This window comes from Triturus cristatus, chromosome 3_2 (assembly GCF_964204655.1).
Source record: "Triturus cristatus chromosome 3_2, aTriCri1.1, whole genome shotgun sequence".
NCBI classification, from domain to species: domain Eukaryota; kingdom Metazoa; phylum Chordata; class Amphibia; order Caudata; family Salamandridae; genus Triturus; species Triturus cristatus.
Window position 1 is genome coordinate 657,795,761 of NC_140584.1, and position 16,158 is coordinate 657,811,918.

The 16,158-nt window shown below is 47.5% G+C and overlaps 1 protein-coding gene across 1 annotated transcript in view; it reads left to right on the forward strand.

Moving 5' to 3' along the window:
• The window catches only part of POFUT2 (protein O-fucosyltransferase 2), a 133,162-nt gene that overhangs the window by 5,721 nt on the left and 111,283 nt on the right, over window positions 1-16,158 (forward strand). The window contains exon 2 of the mRNA XM_085648615.1: window positions 14,584-14,834. Within this exon, the coding sequence (XP_085504741.1) occupies window positions 14,584-14,834 (251 nt within the window). The remainder of the gene's footprint in view (window positions 1-14,583; window positions 14,835-16,158) is intronic.

Below are 16,158 nucleotides of genomic sequence, written 5' to 3' on the forward strand. Positions count from 1 at the left end.
ATCAAAGACCTCCTGTGATTTGTGTTCCAGTTTAAAATGTCTGACAGCTCTAGAGTCCCTAAAATTAATTAAGATAACATCCCCATTTATATTTTTTGGTATATTGCCCAACCAAGGTAGGCGCCTTACGTGTAAAATTTCCCCGTTAATATACGAAGGAAGAGAGCGATTTTGACCTAGCCAATGAATGACCTTGTTTTTTAATTGTAGGTATCCTTCTGTAGCATCAGCTTTTAACTACCAATCCCAGCATTTATAATACCATTGTGTAGTCCACGAGAGGGCAATAAAGAGTAAACTGGGAATGTATTGGTGGTTCACCATATTTGTTTGGACGGCATGAGAGGAGCCTGTGAACAAGAGCTTTGGCAGCCCGAAACGCGTTAGGCAGATAACATCGCCATTGTAACCGCAGGTTGTCAAGAGAAGGAAGTAACTTGCGGATGAAGTGCAGCTTCCTCCGAGGACACAATAGAGTTTCATGTTTACGGCCGTCCAGCCTGCACCAACGCGCGAAAGACAAAGCGGGTCAGTGACTTGAATTCTCCATGTTGTGTACAAAACAGCAAGTCCTCACAATAGAACTGTGCAAATGACATCGGCGGCCCACTAAAGGGCAACAAATATATTTTCCTTGACTCTTGGCATCACAAACGCCCACTGGGGGAGAAAGTTATATGGCATGAACTACCAATCCCAGCATTTATAATACCATTGTGTAGTTCACTAGAGGGCAATAAAGAGTAAACTGGGAATGTATTGGTGGTTCACGATATTTGTTTGGATGCTATGATAGTAGCCTGTGAACAATGGCTTTGGCAGCCCGAAATGCGTTAGGCAGATAACATCGCCGTTGTAACCGCAGGTTGCCAAGAGAATCGAGTAACTTGCTGATGAAGTGCAGCTTCTTCCGAGGACACAATAAAGTTTTTATATATGTGTGTTTATATTTTTATATATATATATCCATCCAAGAAAAGCTGTGTCACGCCCTCAGCAACACAGGAGTTCGCACTCTGGGATGTGTGGAAGAAAAAGTTTCATTCATCAACACGTTTCGACCTCATGGTCTTCGTCACAGACTAAACCCAACAAAGGGGGGGGCGTGGCCAAGATGGCGAGCGGGTAAGACGTGCATTGCTTCGTCTCCCCACTCCCAAGTGCCCAACTTCGCCCAAGGGATGTGTTTTAACCGCTACTGAATCTCAGAACTACAAGCAGAGTGCACCCCCAGCCCGACTGCAGCTTAGGAGCAATACGGAAGGCGGCTGGGGGCTGGAGAGCTGGTGTAGGTGCCATGAGGTGAGCTGCGCTGCAGTCACTGGAAATGGCAGGCCCCCCATTAACTAGGCCGCGAGCACCGCAAGCTGAGGAACGCGCAGGTGCCACGATTGCAGCCTGGAGGCGGCCGGCGGCGACCGCACGAAGAGAGCAGCAAGCGGAGCGGGCTCACCTGCCACATAACCACAAGCATTGGCAGCGGGAGCAGCGAGTCGGCTGCATGAGAAGAGGGCCGGGAAGGCCGGGCGGAGATCGCATCTGCAGTCGTCTGGCCCGGAGTGCGGGGACGGGAATCCTGGCGGCGGGGCATCCGTTAGCGGAGAGTTTTGGCCACGAAGATCGCGTGGCTCACCCCCTAGTAGTGCCAACTTGGAAAGGGACTGGATCGCCCTGCAGTCTGCCTGGGTCTTGCCGGGGCCGTGCAGTTGGGGCCTGGAGGGCTGCAGAGTGCTGAGGCTGGCGGCCATGATGCGGGGAGGGCCATACGGGCGCAGCAGGTGGTGATCACATACAACGGCTGGAGGCTGGACTCGTCAGTTGGCACCCGCGCTCTCCCGCACACAGCTCCTAGTGGGCTGCACCTTCCGTTCTAGAGGAGCCTGCCATTGCTTTGCGGGCACTGAGAGGTGGCGCCATTGATATTAAATCACGCTGGTACAGTGCGCAGGCAGGGCACAGGAAGTGCTGGTGTAACCCCTGAGCGACGAGGCGATACCTCAAAATGGCGGCTGGACTGGGCCTTCGCCTCGGTGGCGCCTGAGAGGCAACAGGGGCACTGGGAGCAGTGGGCCCTCACGTCAGGCCGACTCGGTGCGCGACGGGGAGAGAAGCGGCTGGTACCAGGCGCAGGCGTGGATGTTCAGACGGTTGGAGTGAGCAGAAAGAGGTGCTCAGAGTGCCTGGTAGGCCGAGTGGAGACTGCATATCCCGCAGGCAGACAGGAGGGCAGGTTGGGGCACCCCTGCTGCAGAGGGGGTCCAGCAGCGGTGGGATTCTGCCAGGTGGGTCGGCTGGCTTGCCCCTCCGGTGTGGTGCCACGCAGGGTGGGGTTGACCGGTTGCCCACCTTAGAGGATACCAGGCCTTGCTGTCAGGGGCTGATGTGCCGGAAAGGAGGTGTGGGAGTGTCTGGATGCAGTAAGTGAGTCTTCGGGGCATCTGTAAGAGTTAGGGTGAGGCGCAGGGGAGCAGCTGCCAGACTTATCGGCTGGCGCTCATACAGTGGTGCTGCGCACACCCGGGGCCCTGTCCTGGCGGCCAGGAGCTCAGCTGGAATTCACAGGGCCCAGATAGCAGCATTCCCTAGCCGCCTCACACGCACAGTCAGTTGCTCACGGCGGGCCGGCGGCCAGCAACGCAGGGGCCAACTACGGGTACCAGGGACAATTGGCAGACCGCGTGCACGGGCATCGGCCAGGGGGATCGACTGGCGCCCCCTCCAGTTAGAGAGGTAGCCGGCGGGAGTGGTGGGCCGGACTACAGTGGCCTAGGTGCCATAAGCGGGCCCCCGCTGCGAGCGGGACGTAGCTTTCAGCTGGGGATGCTCCGGGTTCGCCGCGGACATGGCAATGCGGAGAACCAAGAAGGACCATACATTGAAGGACATGCTCACCAAACCGGCACCGACGGGTTCCGAGGTGGAGGGGGTGTAGAAACCTTATTCATCACCTTGCGGGACGATTTTCAGACCCTGAAATCTGAAGTGGTGGAGGAGGTGAGGGAGATTCGACGGGAAGTGGATACTTTAGGGGACCGAGTGGCCGCGATTGAGGATCAGGAGCAACCGAGGGACTATGGGGTGACACAACTCCAGCAGGAGGTGATCCACTTGCGAGAACAGCAAATCGACCTCCAGGCACACACGGAGGATCTTGAAAATCGCTCCCGGCTGAATAACATATGCGTTCGGGGAGTTCCGTCAGAGGCAGAAGGGACAGACATGGTCCGATACCTACAGGCCCTGTACTCGGGGTCTCAACAGACACGGAGATCCGCATTGATAGAGCCCATAGAGTTGGTCTGCGACGGAAGGCCCCAGCGCTGCCTCAAGATATCCTTGCCTTCTTGCCAGACTACCCCCTAAAGGAGCGAATTCTTCGGCAGGCCAGGGCGAAGCAACCGATCCAATACCAGGGCCATACCATAGGCCTGTACTATAACTTGGCAGCCATTACCCTCCAAAAAAGACGGGACTTTCGAGAAGTGACTGCCCACCTTCGCGACACAGGAGTGGCATACTCTTGGGGCCTTCCCTTCCGCATAATTTTTAAATGGGAGGGTAGGCTTCACCAGATCCGTTCGTTACAAGAGGGACGTGGGCTGCTGGGCTTGCCGCCCGCAGTTCCGACGACAAACCAATTAATAGTCAGCGGCCACCCGAGAACGATGGCGGAGAGTGGGTGCGAAACAGCTTTCTGGAGCTTCACGGGGGCCTGACCCCGAGGGGATGGCGCAGGAATAAAAAGTGGCATTGTAGTCGGTGCTCAAAGATCCTGCGTCTAATGACTGCTCTTGACTGGAAAGGGGACTGCTGCCAATTGGAAAGCGTTAGGGGGGTGGGGGGGCTTGGGAGCGGGGGTGGACGTTGCAGTATTGAGTCACCGGATGTCCCAACTCACTTCTTCCAGAGGTGCGCGATCAAGCCCTGTGGCTTCTGGACATTTGGGGGGAATGGGGGGCAGTTCAGTTGGGACTAGGGTGGGGAGGGTGCGGAACTGGTGTGCCAAGTGGGGTCCATGTAAGCGCAAGCGGCATAGGTGCTCATTGGGGGCGCAGGGTGTGGGAGTGCGGCGGTATGGGAGGAGGTAGCCTAGAGGACAGTTGCAGCTGCAAGGGATCATCTATCTGACATGACACATACAGAGCTTTGCATCTTAGCTCTCAATGTGCGCGGCTTGAATAGTCCCAATAAACGGAGGTCCATACTGTCATATCTAGAGCAATCAGGGTGGGATATATGTCTCCTATAGGAGACTCATCTTTTGACCAAGGATTGGCCATGGATGCGGTCCAGAGCATTTCCCCTACAATTTTTCTCTTCCAACCATGATAAGAAGGCAGGAGTGGCCCTGGTAGTTGCTAAACGTTTTGAGGGGAAGGTGGGTGACAAGGTAGCGGAGATCAAAGGACGGCTTTTAGCATACAAACTGTGGGTGGGGGGCATGCCCCTAGTGGTAGGGTCTCTGTATGCGCCCAATGCGGGACAAGAGAAGTTCCTAAAGGAGGCTCTATCTGATGTTCTGGGGTCACAGGAATGCTAGGTGATGGTAGGAGGGGACCTGAACCTAGTTATGGATACATCAGCGGACCGGTCTAGCCACAAGTATGGTCAGTCAGGGGCAATTTCTACGGAGGGTCGGCCGTGGTTACGGGACCAGGGGCTAATAGACATGTGGAGTGCATCTCACCCTCAGACCTCACAATCTTCCTACTACTCCCACACTTACACCCGCCTGGACCACTTGCTGGGTACAGCGGAGGTGTATGCCTTAGCAAGGGAGGTAATGATAATGCCGGCGGCCCTCTCAGACCACGATGCAGTACACGCAACCCTGTTGGTGCCGCAGCCGCACAAACTGGGAGGGGGTGGAGACTGAGGCAGGGCATGTTACATAGACCAGAGGTGCAGGAGCAGATCCTCAAATGCATTACAGACTACCTTGCCACCAACGATTCCCCAACTGTCTCTAGGTCCTCCCCGTGGGGGGCTCTTAAAGCGGTGGTACGGGGAGAACTGATAGCGATCTCCTCAGCAGAAAACAGAGAGCATCGGGCTAAATACGACCAGCACACAGCCAAAGTTTTGGAACTAGAGAGAGTACATAGCAGGACTGAGGCACCACGGGTCTGGGGGCAACTCAAGGCGGCACGAGCACAGCTGGCGGGACTCGAACCTCAACAATGCCGAATTAGCAACGCTCTGGCTCAAGCACTCATACTACGTTGGGGGAGATAGGACGGGACGCATGCTTGCAAACAAATTGAGAGCTTGCACCCTATCCACCAAGGTACAATCTCTCAAAACAACGGAAGGGACAGTGGCGGATAGTGACGAGGAGATAGCCCAGGTGTTTCAAACATTTTACGCTGACTTGTATCGTAGGGAGTCCCCTTCACTTACCAACGTGGAAGCTTACCTGGCAGAGACGCACATAACCGCACTGGGTCAGCTTACTCCGACTCGTTAGATGACCTCATTTGCATAGAAAAGGTCATGGGAGCCATCTCGCAACTCAAACCGATGAAGTCGCCGGGACCGGATGGCTTCTCGGCCGGGTTTTATAAAACATTTTGTACGGTGCTGCCCCCGGTATTGACAAAACTTTTGAACTCTTTTACGGGCCCGGGACGATTCCCTAGGAGATGCTGGCGGCTTCTATATTCGTACTGCCGAAGCCGGAAAAGGATGCGTCCCTGTACGGCTCCTACCGCCCGGTGCCGTTGCTTAACGTAGACCCCAAGTTGTTCACTGGTATTTTGGCAGCTAGATTGGGGAAAACAGAACAAGTCATGTGGTGAAGGGTCCTAGGGATGTTTGTAGACCAAAATCGGATTACTTCCCCCAAAGAAATATTGTATGAAAACAACAAATCCGATAGTCTGTTTAGTTGAACAGAGAACAAGACAGACTTATAACATGAAGAGTACTACACAAAAACAAACAAAATAACCAGACCCTCATGAAAAATAGGATTTCCATCAATTACTAGAGTGGTCAGTGTCATCATTTGGATATCCTTCCGCCATCCACTAGTCCCTCTTAGTCCTAGAGGAAAACCATGCGGATTTAGGTTTTGATCAGGTCAGAAGGAAGGAGACAACAGAGACACCAGCTCTCAAATAACCGTAACCATACAGTGGTAAACTAAAGTGCAGTGCGTGCATGTGAAATTAAAAAAGGATTTAGAAGAGAAAACACACTTTAATTGAACCTATCTCTTGTAATCCTTATTAAAAAATAGTGCAGGAGCAACTAGAAAATATATTGTGCCTCACAATGCGGTCGACATGTTTCAGCCCTACCGACTATTTGTCATGGGCTTTCTTCAGGACCTAGATGAAATATAAATTGCTACTGCATTATGAATAAAGTGAAATAGTGATAAATATTCAATACAGTCTTACGACTTTGCGTTCCTCTGTACAAACAGGATACAGTTGAAACCTATGACACAAAAACATTATATATACACAATGCAGTACTCAACATGAAACAGTGAGTCATATTCCAAAGCAACTTCAAAAATGGTTATATAGGCCATGGACTATTAAATATAACCACAAACACTCAAACTTATCTGATATTTATTGCAAAAAAACGAATTTACTCACCCGTTTTGTACGAGGATAGGACCTCACCCGGTGACAGCTCAGGTCTAGAAGGCCCCGCTCTAGCGAAAAAAACACAAAGCAACAACAATAACAGAAAGAGGAAACAGAGGAGTAAAATTAACAACCTGTTCCTCTTATTTAATCTAAAAAGATGTTACATTTTGTTGCAATTGCCCTCGCATTTTCCATTGATGTAACTGAAAATAAAGAATTTTCTAAAATTAGTTGATCTAGGCTGTATCTAGAGTCAAGTGAAGCTTAAGTTTACTCTTTTGTTGAAAAAACCTAACTGAAATTCTCTCTCTATATCTAAGTGATTTATGTATCTTTGTCCTATAATCAGGATATGTAGGTATCTAATGCTTAATGTACCGTGTATGCATCTCTATATTTTTACATACTATTCAGCACAGACAACTTGGAGTCCTCACACTTAACTTGCCTATGCAAAAATCAAAACAATCTGGCTTGATCGTTTCTTTCAACTTGAAATGCCATTTCTTTAAAGTCCATTAATTTTAAAGAGAAAGTACTTCAAACTGTACTTTGTCTTGCCCCGTGTGCATCGGTGTAGAACATAAAACTGAAGTGGGCGGTAAGCCAAAAATAACGGGGAGCAGCTCAAAAGACCAAAAATTATTTATATGGTGATCGCTCTAAACTCCAGGAACCAAAAATTATTTATTATGGCGATCGCTCTAAATTCCAGGCACCCCTGTCCTCATGAGCGCTAAATGAAAACAAAAGGCGAGTGCGCTTTACTTTACTCGGTATCCCATACTGCATAGACAAAGCTATCAACAGCAAAAACGCCAAAACGCCAGTCCTTACCTATCCGTCGGTACCTCAAGCTCGGACTGAGCTGGATAGTGGAGGTGACGGATAGGTAACGGCACCTTCTTTTATATTGTGCAATAAACCCCGCCAATATCAATTAGGATGTCAATTAGGACGCACTTCGGCGTACGGGGATGACGTATGTCAAAACTACACCCAGACGTCTGAATACCCGGAAATTGTAGTTCCTTTAATGCCAGTTAGTTAGTGTACATTAGCATATAAATATTATTTATCGAAAAGCCAACTTGTTCCTCATAGTCCGCTCTTATGCAAAAGGCGAGTCCCTTTTGTAATTACAGTGTTACTCCTCAGACAGTGCATACGCGGCTTGTTTATAGTAAAACACTGCCCGACCGCAATATTCTGAACTACAGAATGACGTCTCAGAACCCGGAAATTGTCGTTTTTTTTTCTAGTTCCGGTGTTCTAATTTCTGTTAATATGGATATCTTGTCAAGAAAACTCTTTGTTACTCCAAGTCTTCTCTGTACAAAAAGCGGGAACTTTTATATTTTATACTATAATTTCCAAAGCTGCATGTGCACATCTTGCTGTTAATAAGATGCATCAGACAGTGCATACGCGGCTCATTTGTAATGAAACACTGCCCGCGCGTAATGATCTAAACTACAGAAGTACATCCAAGAATCAGGAATTTGTAGTTTTTCAAGTACCGGTGTTCTTGTCTCCATTGATATGGATATCTTATCGAGAAGACTTCTTCTTTCTCAAAGTCTTCTCTGTATAAGAAACGGGACCTCTTATTGTGTTCATACTGTGATGTACCAAACTGCATGTGCTGAGTCCCTTAGATGTATAGATGCAATGATCCCCCGTAGCATATTCAATGGACAGTATACATACAGCAGTTTACAGACCTGTCCACGGTATGGCGTCATTCAGGCCTAGCGTATCACTGTGAAGCCTGTATTCCCACTTCTGTTCTTTGATAAAGAGTCATTTAGCTATATCACAAACAAGGTGGTATATAGGGTTTCTCAAGGACGGTCCACGTGAAGTCGTCAGCCTGATGGTTCACTTCTACAAAATGCCTTGTCAATTTCGTATTCGTTTTTTTTGCATCTGAAGATGCTTTTATGTTCCACAATTCTCATCTTGATCTTCCGTGTCGTCATACCCACATATTGGATGTTACAGGGGCAGTGCAGAAGGTAGATCAAATTATCGCTATTGCAATTGGTAAAAGTCTTTAACACCCACGGCCTAGTGGTGCCTATATCAATAGTTTTTGATTGTCTAGTCTGTGGGCATACAGCACAGGCACCACAAGGAAAATGTCCCTGTACCGCAGGTAAATCCCACAATGTTCCAACCTTTCTGGGAGAATTCTCCTTGGGTCGTGTGTGTTCCAATTTATCACGTAAGTTGGTCCCTCTCTTGAATGAGAACAGTGGGAAAGGGATTTTATCTTTGCAACTGTTCAGGAGTCGCCAGTGTTTACGTATGCATTTCTGAATCCCATTTGTCAAAGTGCTGTAAGTATTTACAAAGGTCAGCCGTCCCAATGGTGGTTTTTCAATCATTGGCTCCAACAGTGCCTCTCGATAGTTGTTCGTAGCACGTTTCAATGAGCGCTTAATCAATCTTTGTGGATACTTCTTACAAACCAGTTGTTGCGACAAATTCCTTGCATGTACCTTATATTGATTTTGAGTAGAACAATTCCTTCTTATATGCAAAAATTGCCAATATGGCAAATTACCCCATAGTGCTTTGGGATGTTGGCTGTCATATCTTAAAAGGGAATTGCGGGCCATGGGTTTGTGGTATAATTCACTTTCCAGACCTGTGGGAGTTGCAAAAATAGACAAGTGAAGAAAGGCTATTCTATTCTTATCGGCTTCAACTGTAAATTTCAAAAAATCATTCCGGCTATTAAGCCTCTGTTGGAACTGTAGAATTGAATCGAAATCACCACGCCATACCACCAGCACGTCGTTGATCTATCGCTTCCACAGTCGTATAGACTCGTGGAAGCGATTATCGGAAGTTAAAACATGCTCTTGCTCAAAAGTATGTACGTATAGATTCGCCAAACTTGGCACAAATACACTACCCATACTCGCACCTGAGATTCGAAAGTAGATTGTTTCTTCAAACCTGAAGACATTTTCTTTCATTGCCAAATGGGCAAGGGTCATGATAAAATGGACTGGAGTGATGGAATCAAGATCAGTGTCATTCAGTATTGATGTAATAGTATCCAAAGTTTCATCCTGAGGAATGGAGGTATACAATGATTCGACATAAAACGAGACTAAATAGTCTCGCTGCATATCGAATTCAACATTAGGCAAAAGACGCAATACATCTTTTTGTATCCTGAAGATACGTGGGCATCTTTTTGAAAATGGGTCTAAGAAAGGGATCCACAAAAGTGGATAGAGGCTCCAGAATGGAGCCTGACCCTGAAATTATAAGTCTTCCTGGAGGTGGCCGTTGAGTCTTATGCACTTTCGGTTAGGTGTAAAAATAAGGCATCACTGGATGACTTGTCTGCAGAAAACTAGCTTCTTGATGGGTAATCCAACCCTCATTGTTGGCTTCTTCCACTATTTCAGTGATGGCTCTCCTGATTCTCTCTGTTGGATCTTCCTTGAGAGGCCGATAAGATCTCCTATCTTCCGATTGTCTTAAATACTCACCTCAATATGACTCTGTGTCTAAAATGACAATGGCTCCGCATTTATCTGCGGGCTTGAGGGTTATTTCGAAGTCTTGTGTGAGAGACCGCAAGGCTAGTTGTCACATGCATGCACTGCACTTAAGTTTACCACTGTATGGTTATGGTTATTTGAGAGCTGGTCTCTCTGTTGTCTCCTTCCTTCTGACCTGAGCTAGATTGGGGCCCCTTATGCCGGGCATCATAGAACCCGATCAGTCCGGTTTTATTCACAATCGGCAAAGCAGCGGCAATACCAAACGCCTATTTCATCTTATCGATAAAGCCCACCGCACGGATATGTATTCCCTCTTAGGCATTCGACCATGTGGATTGGTATTTCCTAGACAAAACCTTGATCCATTTCGGGCTGGGCGAGAGGTTTCGGGCGTGGGTTGCGAGTTGTTACAGTAAGCTTTACAGTATCCCATGGCGACTATAAGGGTTAATGGGGTAACGTCCAGACCTTTTCAGATACAACGCAGAACCCCACTGGGGTGTCCGCTGTCTCCCCTTTTTTTTGCCCTCTATGTTGAGCCTCTCGCTCAGTAGATCTGGGAGAACCCCGACATATTGGGCATCCCGTTTGGGAGGGAGAGGCACACTCTAAGCTCTATGCGGATGACATCATCGCCTCCCTGGAAGCTCTGGTGCGTTTCGGTCCCGGCGTTTTTGAGGGAGCTGGAGGCGTTTGGTCGTGTCTCAGGGTTCCAGGTAAATGTCGGGAAATCAATGATCCTATGGTTGAATAAAATAGGACAGTTGCTTACTTCGAAGGGGGGCACCTACTCAGGGATTCAAGTTACGCTTAATTATACCCGAGTAACCGCTCAAGTTGCTCGTGACCTCCAGCAGTGGAAAGAGCACCAGTTATCCCTCTTAGGACGGGTGGCTGCCATTAAAATGTCTCTCCTGCCTAAAGCACTATACCCTTTTCACACAACACCGATTTGGCGACCACCCGGCACTATTCAGAAGTTGCAACACGCAATTGAGCACTTTGTATGGGTGGAGGCTAGGCCTCAGTTTCGCAGGGAGCTGGGCTATTTACGGCCGGAAGAGGGGGGGATGGGGATACCGAATGTTTTGGAATATTTCAGAGCGGCACAGCTCCGGTATCTAGTGGAGTGGAACAGATCAGAATCCGAAAAGAGGTGGCTTTTTCAGGATAGAGCGCTGGCCAAGTTATCGCTGTGGAAGGTCCCCTTTCTTAAGCGTGAAGATCGACCTCCCAATCTCAGGGGCTCTCCCATCACACATTAGGTACTTCGGGTTTGGGATGGAGTCGTCCTTAAGAAGGGGTTATCCTCTTTTTCCCTCACCCATAACTCCCATTCTGGACAATAGGGACTTTACTCCAGGAGCTGATGACAGTGCGTTCCCGAGATGGAGAGAGGCGGAGTGCAAGGCCGCAGGACATTTCTTCAATTTGGAGGGGATCCTATCTATCCGGGACACACGCGCAGAATATGGCATCCCGTAGACCGAACAGTGCGTTCCCGAGATGGAGAGAGGCGGAGTGCAAGGCCGCAGGACATTTCTTCAATTTGGAGGGGATCCTATCTATCCGGGACACACGCGCAGAATATGGCATCCCGTAGACCGAACGGTTTCACTATCTACAACTGAGACATTGGTTACTTAATACGGGAGTGCAGCCGAAGGCTGATGAAATTTGAAAAATGGCTTTACACGGAGAACACGGATAAGAAAATGATCACTGAGCTCTATGAGATGTTATGCCCCCCAGCCCCAAAAGTGTTCACGGCTGGCCAGAGAAGATGGGTGGGAGAATTGGGGAGGGATCTCACAGCACAGGAGTGGTCTGATATCTATTACCGTGCCACCCCCACAGCACGCAATGTGGCTATCAGGGAGACGGCAGTTAAAGTGGCTATGTACTGGTACTTGACCCCGGTCTGTCTTCACAGGGGGATCCTTGAACGTAGTCCGACTTGTTGGCAGGGCAGTGGGGCGGATGGCACGTTGGTACACTTATTATGGGAATGTACGGAATTGACGAGTTACTGGACGGCGGTTCTGGATGATGTAGATCGCCAATTTGACACACAGATCCCGAGATTCCTTGCTTATTTGGTCTTGGGCCTACATAATCCGCTGACTTATCCATTGAGGTCTCGCAGGGGGAAACAGATGGGGTTGGCATTGGGGCGGCTCTCCAAAACATCTTATCGCATTGGGGAACGCGGGTGAAGCTGACTTATAGAGGGTGGTTACATCGGCTTTGGTATATCTTGAGTATGGAACGCATACAGGCCTCACTCACTAATTCCATGACAAGCATCCAGGAAACCTGGCAACCGCTATTGGCACTATTGTCAACAGAAATGAATGAAATTACGTGCCCGAGATATCTGCGCCTCCGCCACCTGACGAACTATATATCGCAGACTTAGTAAGATGACAGTCCACGTCAGCCTGCGCCGCTAATAGTGGTCCGCACAGAAGGGTTCTGTTTTTCTCCTTTTTTCTTACTTTTGGTATTTCTGTCATTTGTCTTCCTTTGTTAAAAGGCATAGCTACATCAGTATAAGTGCCGGATGCCGGACCATACCGTATCTTTCTGGACACTTTTGTGGCACGTTGTGGCCATGTTGGGGACGCACAGTTTTCGCATGTTAAGGGTGGGTTTGCACGGTAGTTGGCTCCGTAGAGAGAACAGTACATTTCAGGCTTATAGAAATGTTTGTTATCCTATTGCTGAATGCCAATAAAAACAAAGGTAAACCTAAAACCAACAAAGTGCTGAATCACCGTTTAAAAAAACTTTAGAAAACCAGAGACATAGGAAGCATACTTGTCGCCTTCGCTCATCATAATACAATATTTTCTGCCATGTTATAATTTTGAAATATTGTAAGTGATGGGCAAAAGGGAAGGAAAAGTGAAAAGTGATATAGTAAATTTGAGAATTGTGAGATCTGATTGGCTGAACCCTCCCGATCACGAGCTTGTTTCTGATTGACTGCTAACACTTCAAACCAGGAAGTGTTGGCAGCCATCTTGTGACTCGGTACCTAGTCACAAGCAAAAATGTGAGAAAAACATTAAAAAACAAGAAAATGGGGCAGGGTAAAAACACCATGACCCCCCTAGGCCTGGTCAGGGGGTCCCACAGGGCCCAAAAAAGCATTTTTGTTAAATACATTTTGGCGGGATTTGCGAATGCTGCCCTAAAAAAAAAAAAAGCAAAGCGCGGTGTCCCGTGCTTTGTTTTAATAAGCCCCCGGGTGGGCCAGGTCCTGGGGGCAATGTGGCAAATATATGCGTGGGCCGCGCAGCCCCGGGGACCGCCACCTCCACAGGGCTTTTATTAATTATGCATGGGAGCACGCGGCTCCCCCGCAGCCCGGGTGACCGCCACCTCCCCAGGGCTTTCCCTAATTATGGGTGGAGGGGCCTCGCGTGTCCCCCCCCCCCCCCAAGACCCGAGGCTTTTTTAAATTTAGGGCGGGGGGCATTGCGGGCCCCCCAACCACTGGGGAGGTGGGGACCGCCACCTCCCCGGGGCTTCAAAGATTAAGAGAAAGTGTGGGGGGGGGGCTCCTGCCTCGGGGAACACCACCTCCCCGGGGCACTAATTATTCAAATACAGGGGTCCGTTGCAGACCACCAGCCCCGGGGACCACCACCGCCCCGGGGCTACATACATGTTGGGAGGGGGGCCACGTGGTCCCACTCCTGTAGCCCTCCATGGCACTGGGGACCGCTACCCCTCTCCCCCTTTGGCCCCCACCTCAATAAGTTGACTACAAAAATAGCTGACATTCCTTTAGTCACATTGGCTAGAAAAGTGTTCTAATTTCTAGCAGAATGTGAGTAGCGGGTTTCAAACATTTCTAAATTTAGGTTCTGTGTCGATAAGACTATGATACAGTTTCTCAAAGCCGTTTCTCATTTTGGGAGGTAGATTGAAGGAGCTTCTAAGGAATTAATATGCGACCACCGGTCAGCTCTCTAGCAATAAGCTACTTAACTGTGATCTATTTTTATGACCATTTTACTTGAGACAGCATGTGTTAACTGCAAAGATCTGAAGATATGTAGTGAAAGCGCACTTTCGGGCATACCTCAGTGTGGCATATTCTTTGAAGGGATATTACACTGAGGCAGTAACTTTTTTACACGGTATGTTGGAGTGTACGGTTTTTGGCTCCCTAAAGTTGTATTTGCCTTGTGGCGTCAAATTTGGTGATGTATAATTCAATTGTTTTTGTAATGCACTTGGGAACAGTATTCTATGTGATTTTGAAATGTAAAAGCTTTATGTCCAGCTCTTAGCTAAGGGGAGCTTGCTTCAGTCTTTCTAAGTTGTAACTGAGAGATTTAATATTTTGTTGTTATGAGATTGGGGATGATGTTTTGATGAAAGTGTTATATCTACGTAACCATGCACCCTTCAAAATGTAAAGTTTTTCCATCTTTCAGCTATCTTCTCTATGATGTGAACCCTCCCGAAGGGTTTAATTTGCGCAGAGATGTTTACGTCCGCATGGCCTCCCTAGTGAAGACCTTGGTGAAGAGCAACAAATGGGTGCTGGTCCTACCCCCATGGGGGCGGCTCTATCACTGGCAGAGCCCTGATATCCACCAGATCCGAATTCCATGGTCAGAATTCTTTGATCTTTATAGCCTCAACGAAAACGTCCCTGTCATTGAGTATGAACAGTTCCTCGAAGGTACGTTACTAAAGTATTGCATGCTATCAGAAAATTACTGCAGCTGTGCAATATTTCAACAGTTTGGTTTAGTTTCAATTTGTCCATCAAAATGCTCTGCATTTTAAGTAATCCTCATTCCCCATTCCCCAAGGTGTTCACCAATTATTATGTGAACCATAGTGTACATAGAGTGATTTTTAGAAGAATTTTGTGATTATGCAACAATAATGCATGTAGTGAGCAAGAGATCATTTTTTGTTAGACCCTTTTGGTTATCTTATTTTTTTCCTAACTTATACCAGCTAAGTTCACTCAGAATCTTGTCTAAATTCGTTCCTAATGTACCTCCCCTCCACAGTACCTGAGAAAGGTGAATTTAGGTCTTAATCTCACCATGCACTACAGTCTAACAAGCATTAGGCAGTTGAAAATCTTCTGTTATTGTTGCATGTATCAAAAAGGATCAGCCAACACGTTTCGTCCACATATATGTGGATTTCTTCAGGGCACATGAAAGAGTAAGAAATATATTTTCCTCACAGTCAGGAAAACTTTATTCGACAACTTAATGTCATAAAAGTAAACATAACATACAATACTACATTTCATTAATAAAAAAGCCTTCCTGATGTTAGCTGAGTAACCAACTCATAAAAATCCATACAAACTAAAACCTTTTTGAGCAAAACTCAGAGTGCAAATTGACAAAACATATTAAAAAACAAAACTTCCGTTTCTTTTCCTATAATCCATCTTGCAAGGCAAAACTTTGCTATACATACAGCACAGAATCATTATATAAAGTGCAAAGTGCAATCGGGCAGGCTCATATATTAGGATGATCCCTATTTATGACTCCTATTGGGCCTCAGTAAAAGAACACATTAAAACTTTTAGATGAAATTCAAAGTGAAAATTGGCAAACATATTATAATACAAAACTTCAATGACTTTCCCTATAATACATCTTAAAGTGCAAAACTTGTGTAAAGTGTGAGGTGCTAGAAGGATATACTCAAGACAGAGTAAACCACAGTCATATTTTCCTAACGACTATACAGAATACCAGGTCCTGCTCCACATACAGTACAAAATCATTTTATAAGGTGCTAAGTGCAATAGGGCAAACTCATATGTTAGGTCGATCCCCAAATTTGACACATGATGGACTTCCGAATAAAAACATGTTAAGAACCGTAATGCCAATTAAAAGACCATTTCTTTCCTACGCCTAGTGGCTCCAGTTAAGAAACTTGCCACCCAAAACAAACCATAGCATCTGTGGGTACAGTAAGGCCGGCATGACTTGCACAAAGTGACAATCTCTGAGCAGTGGTAATAT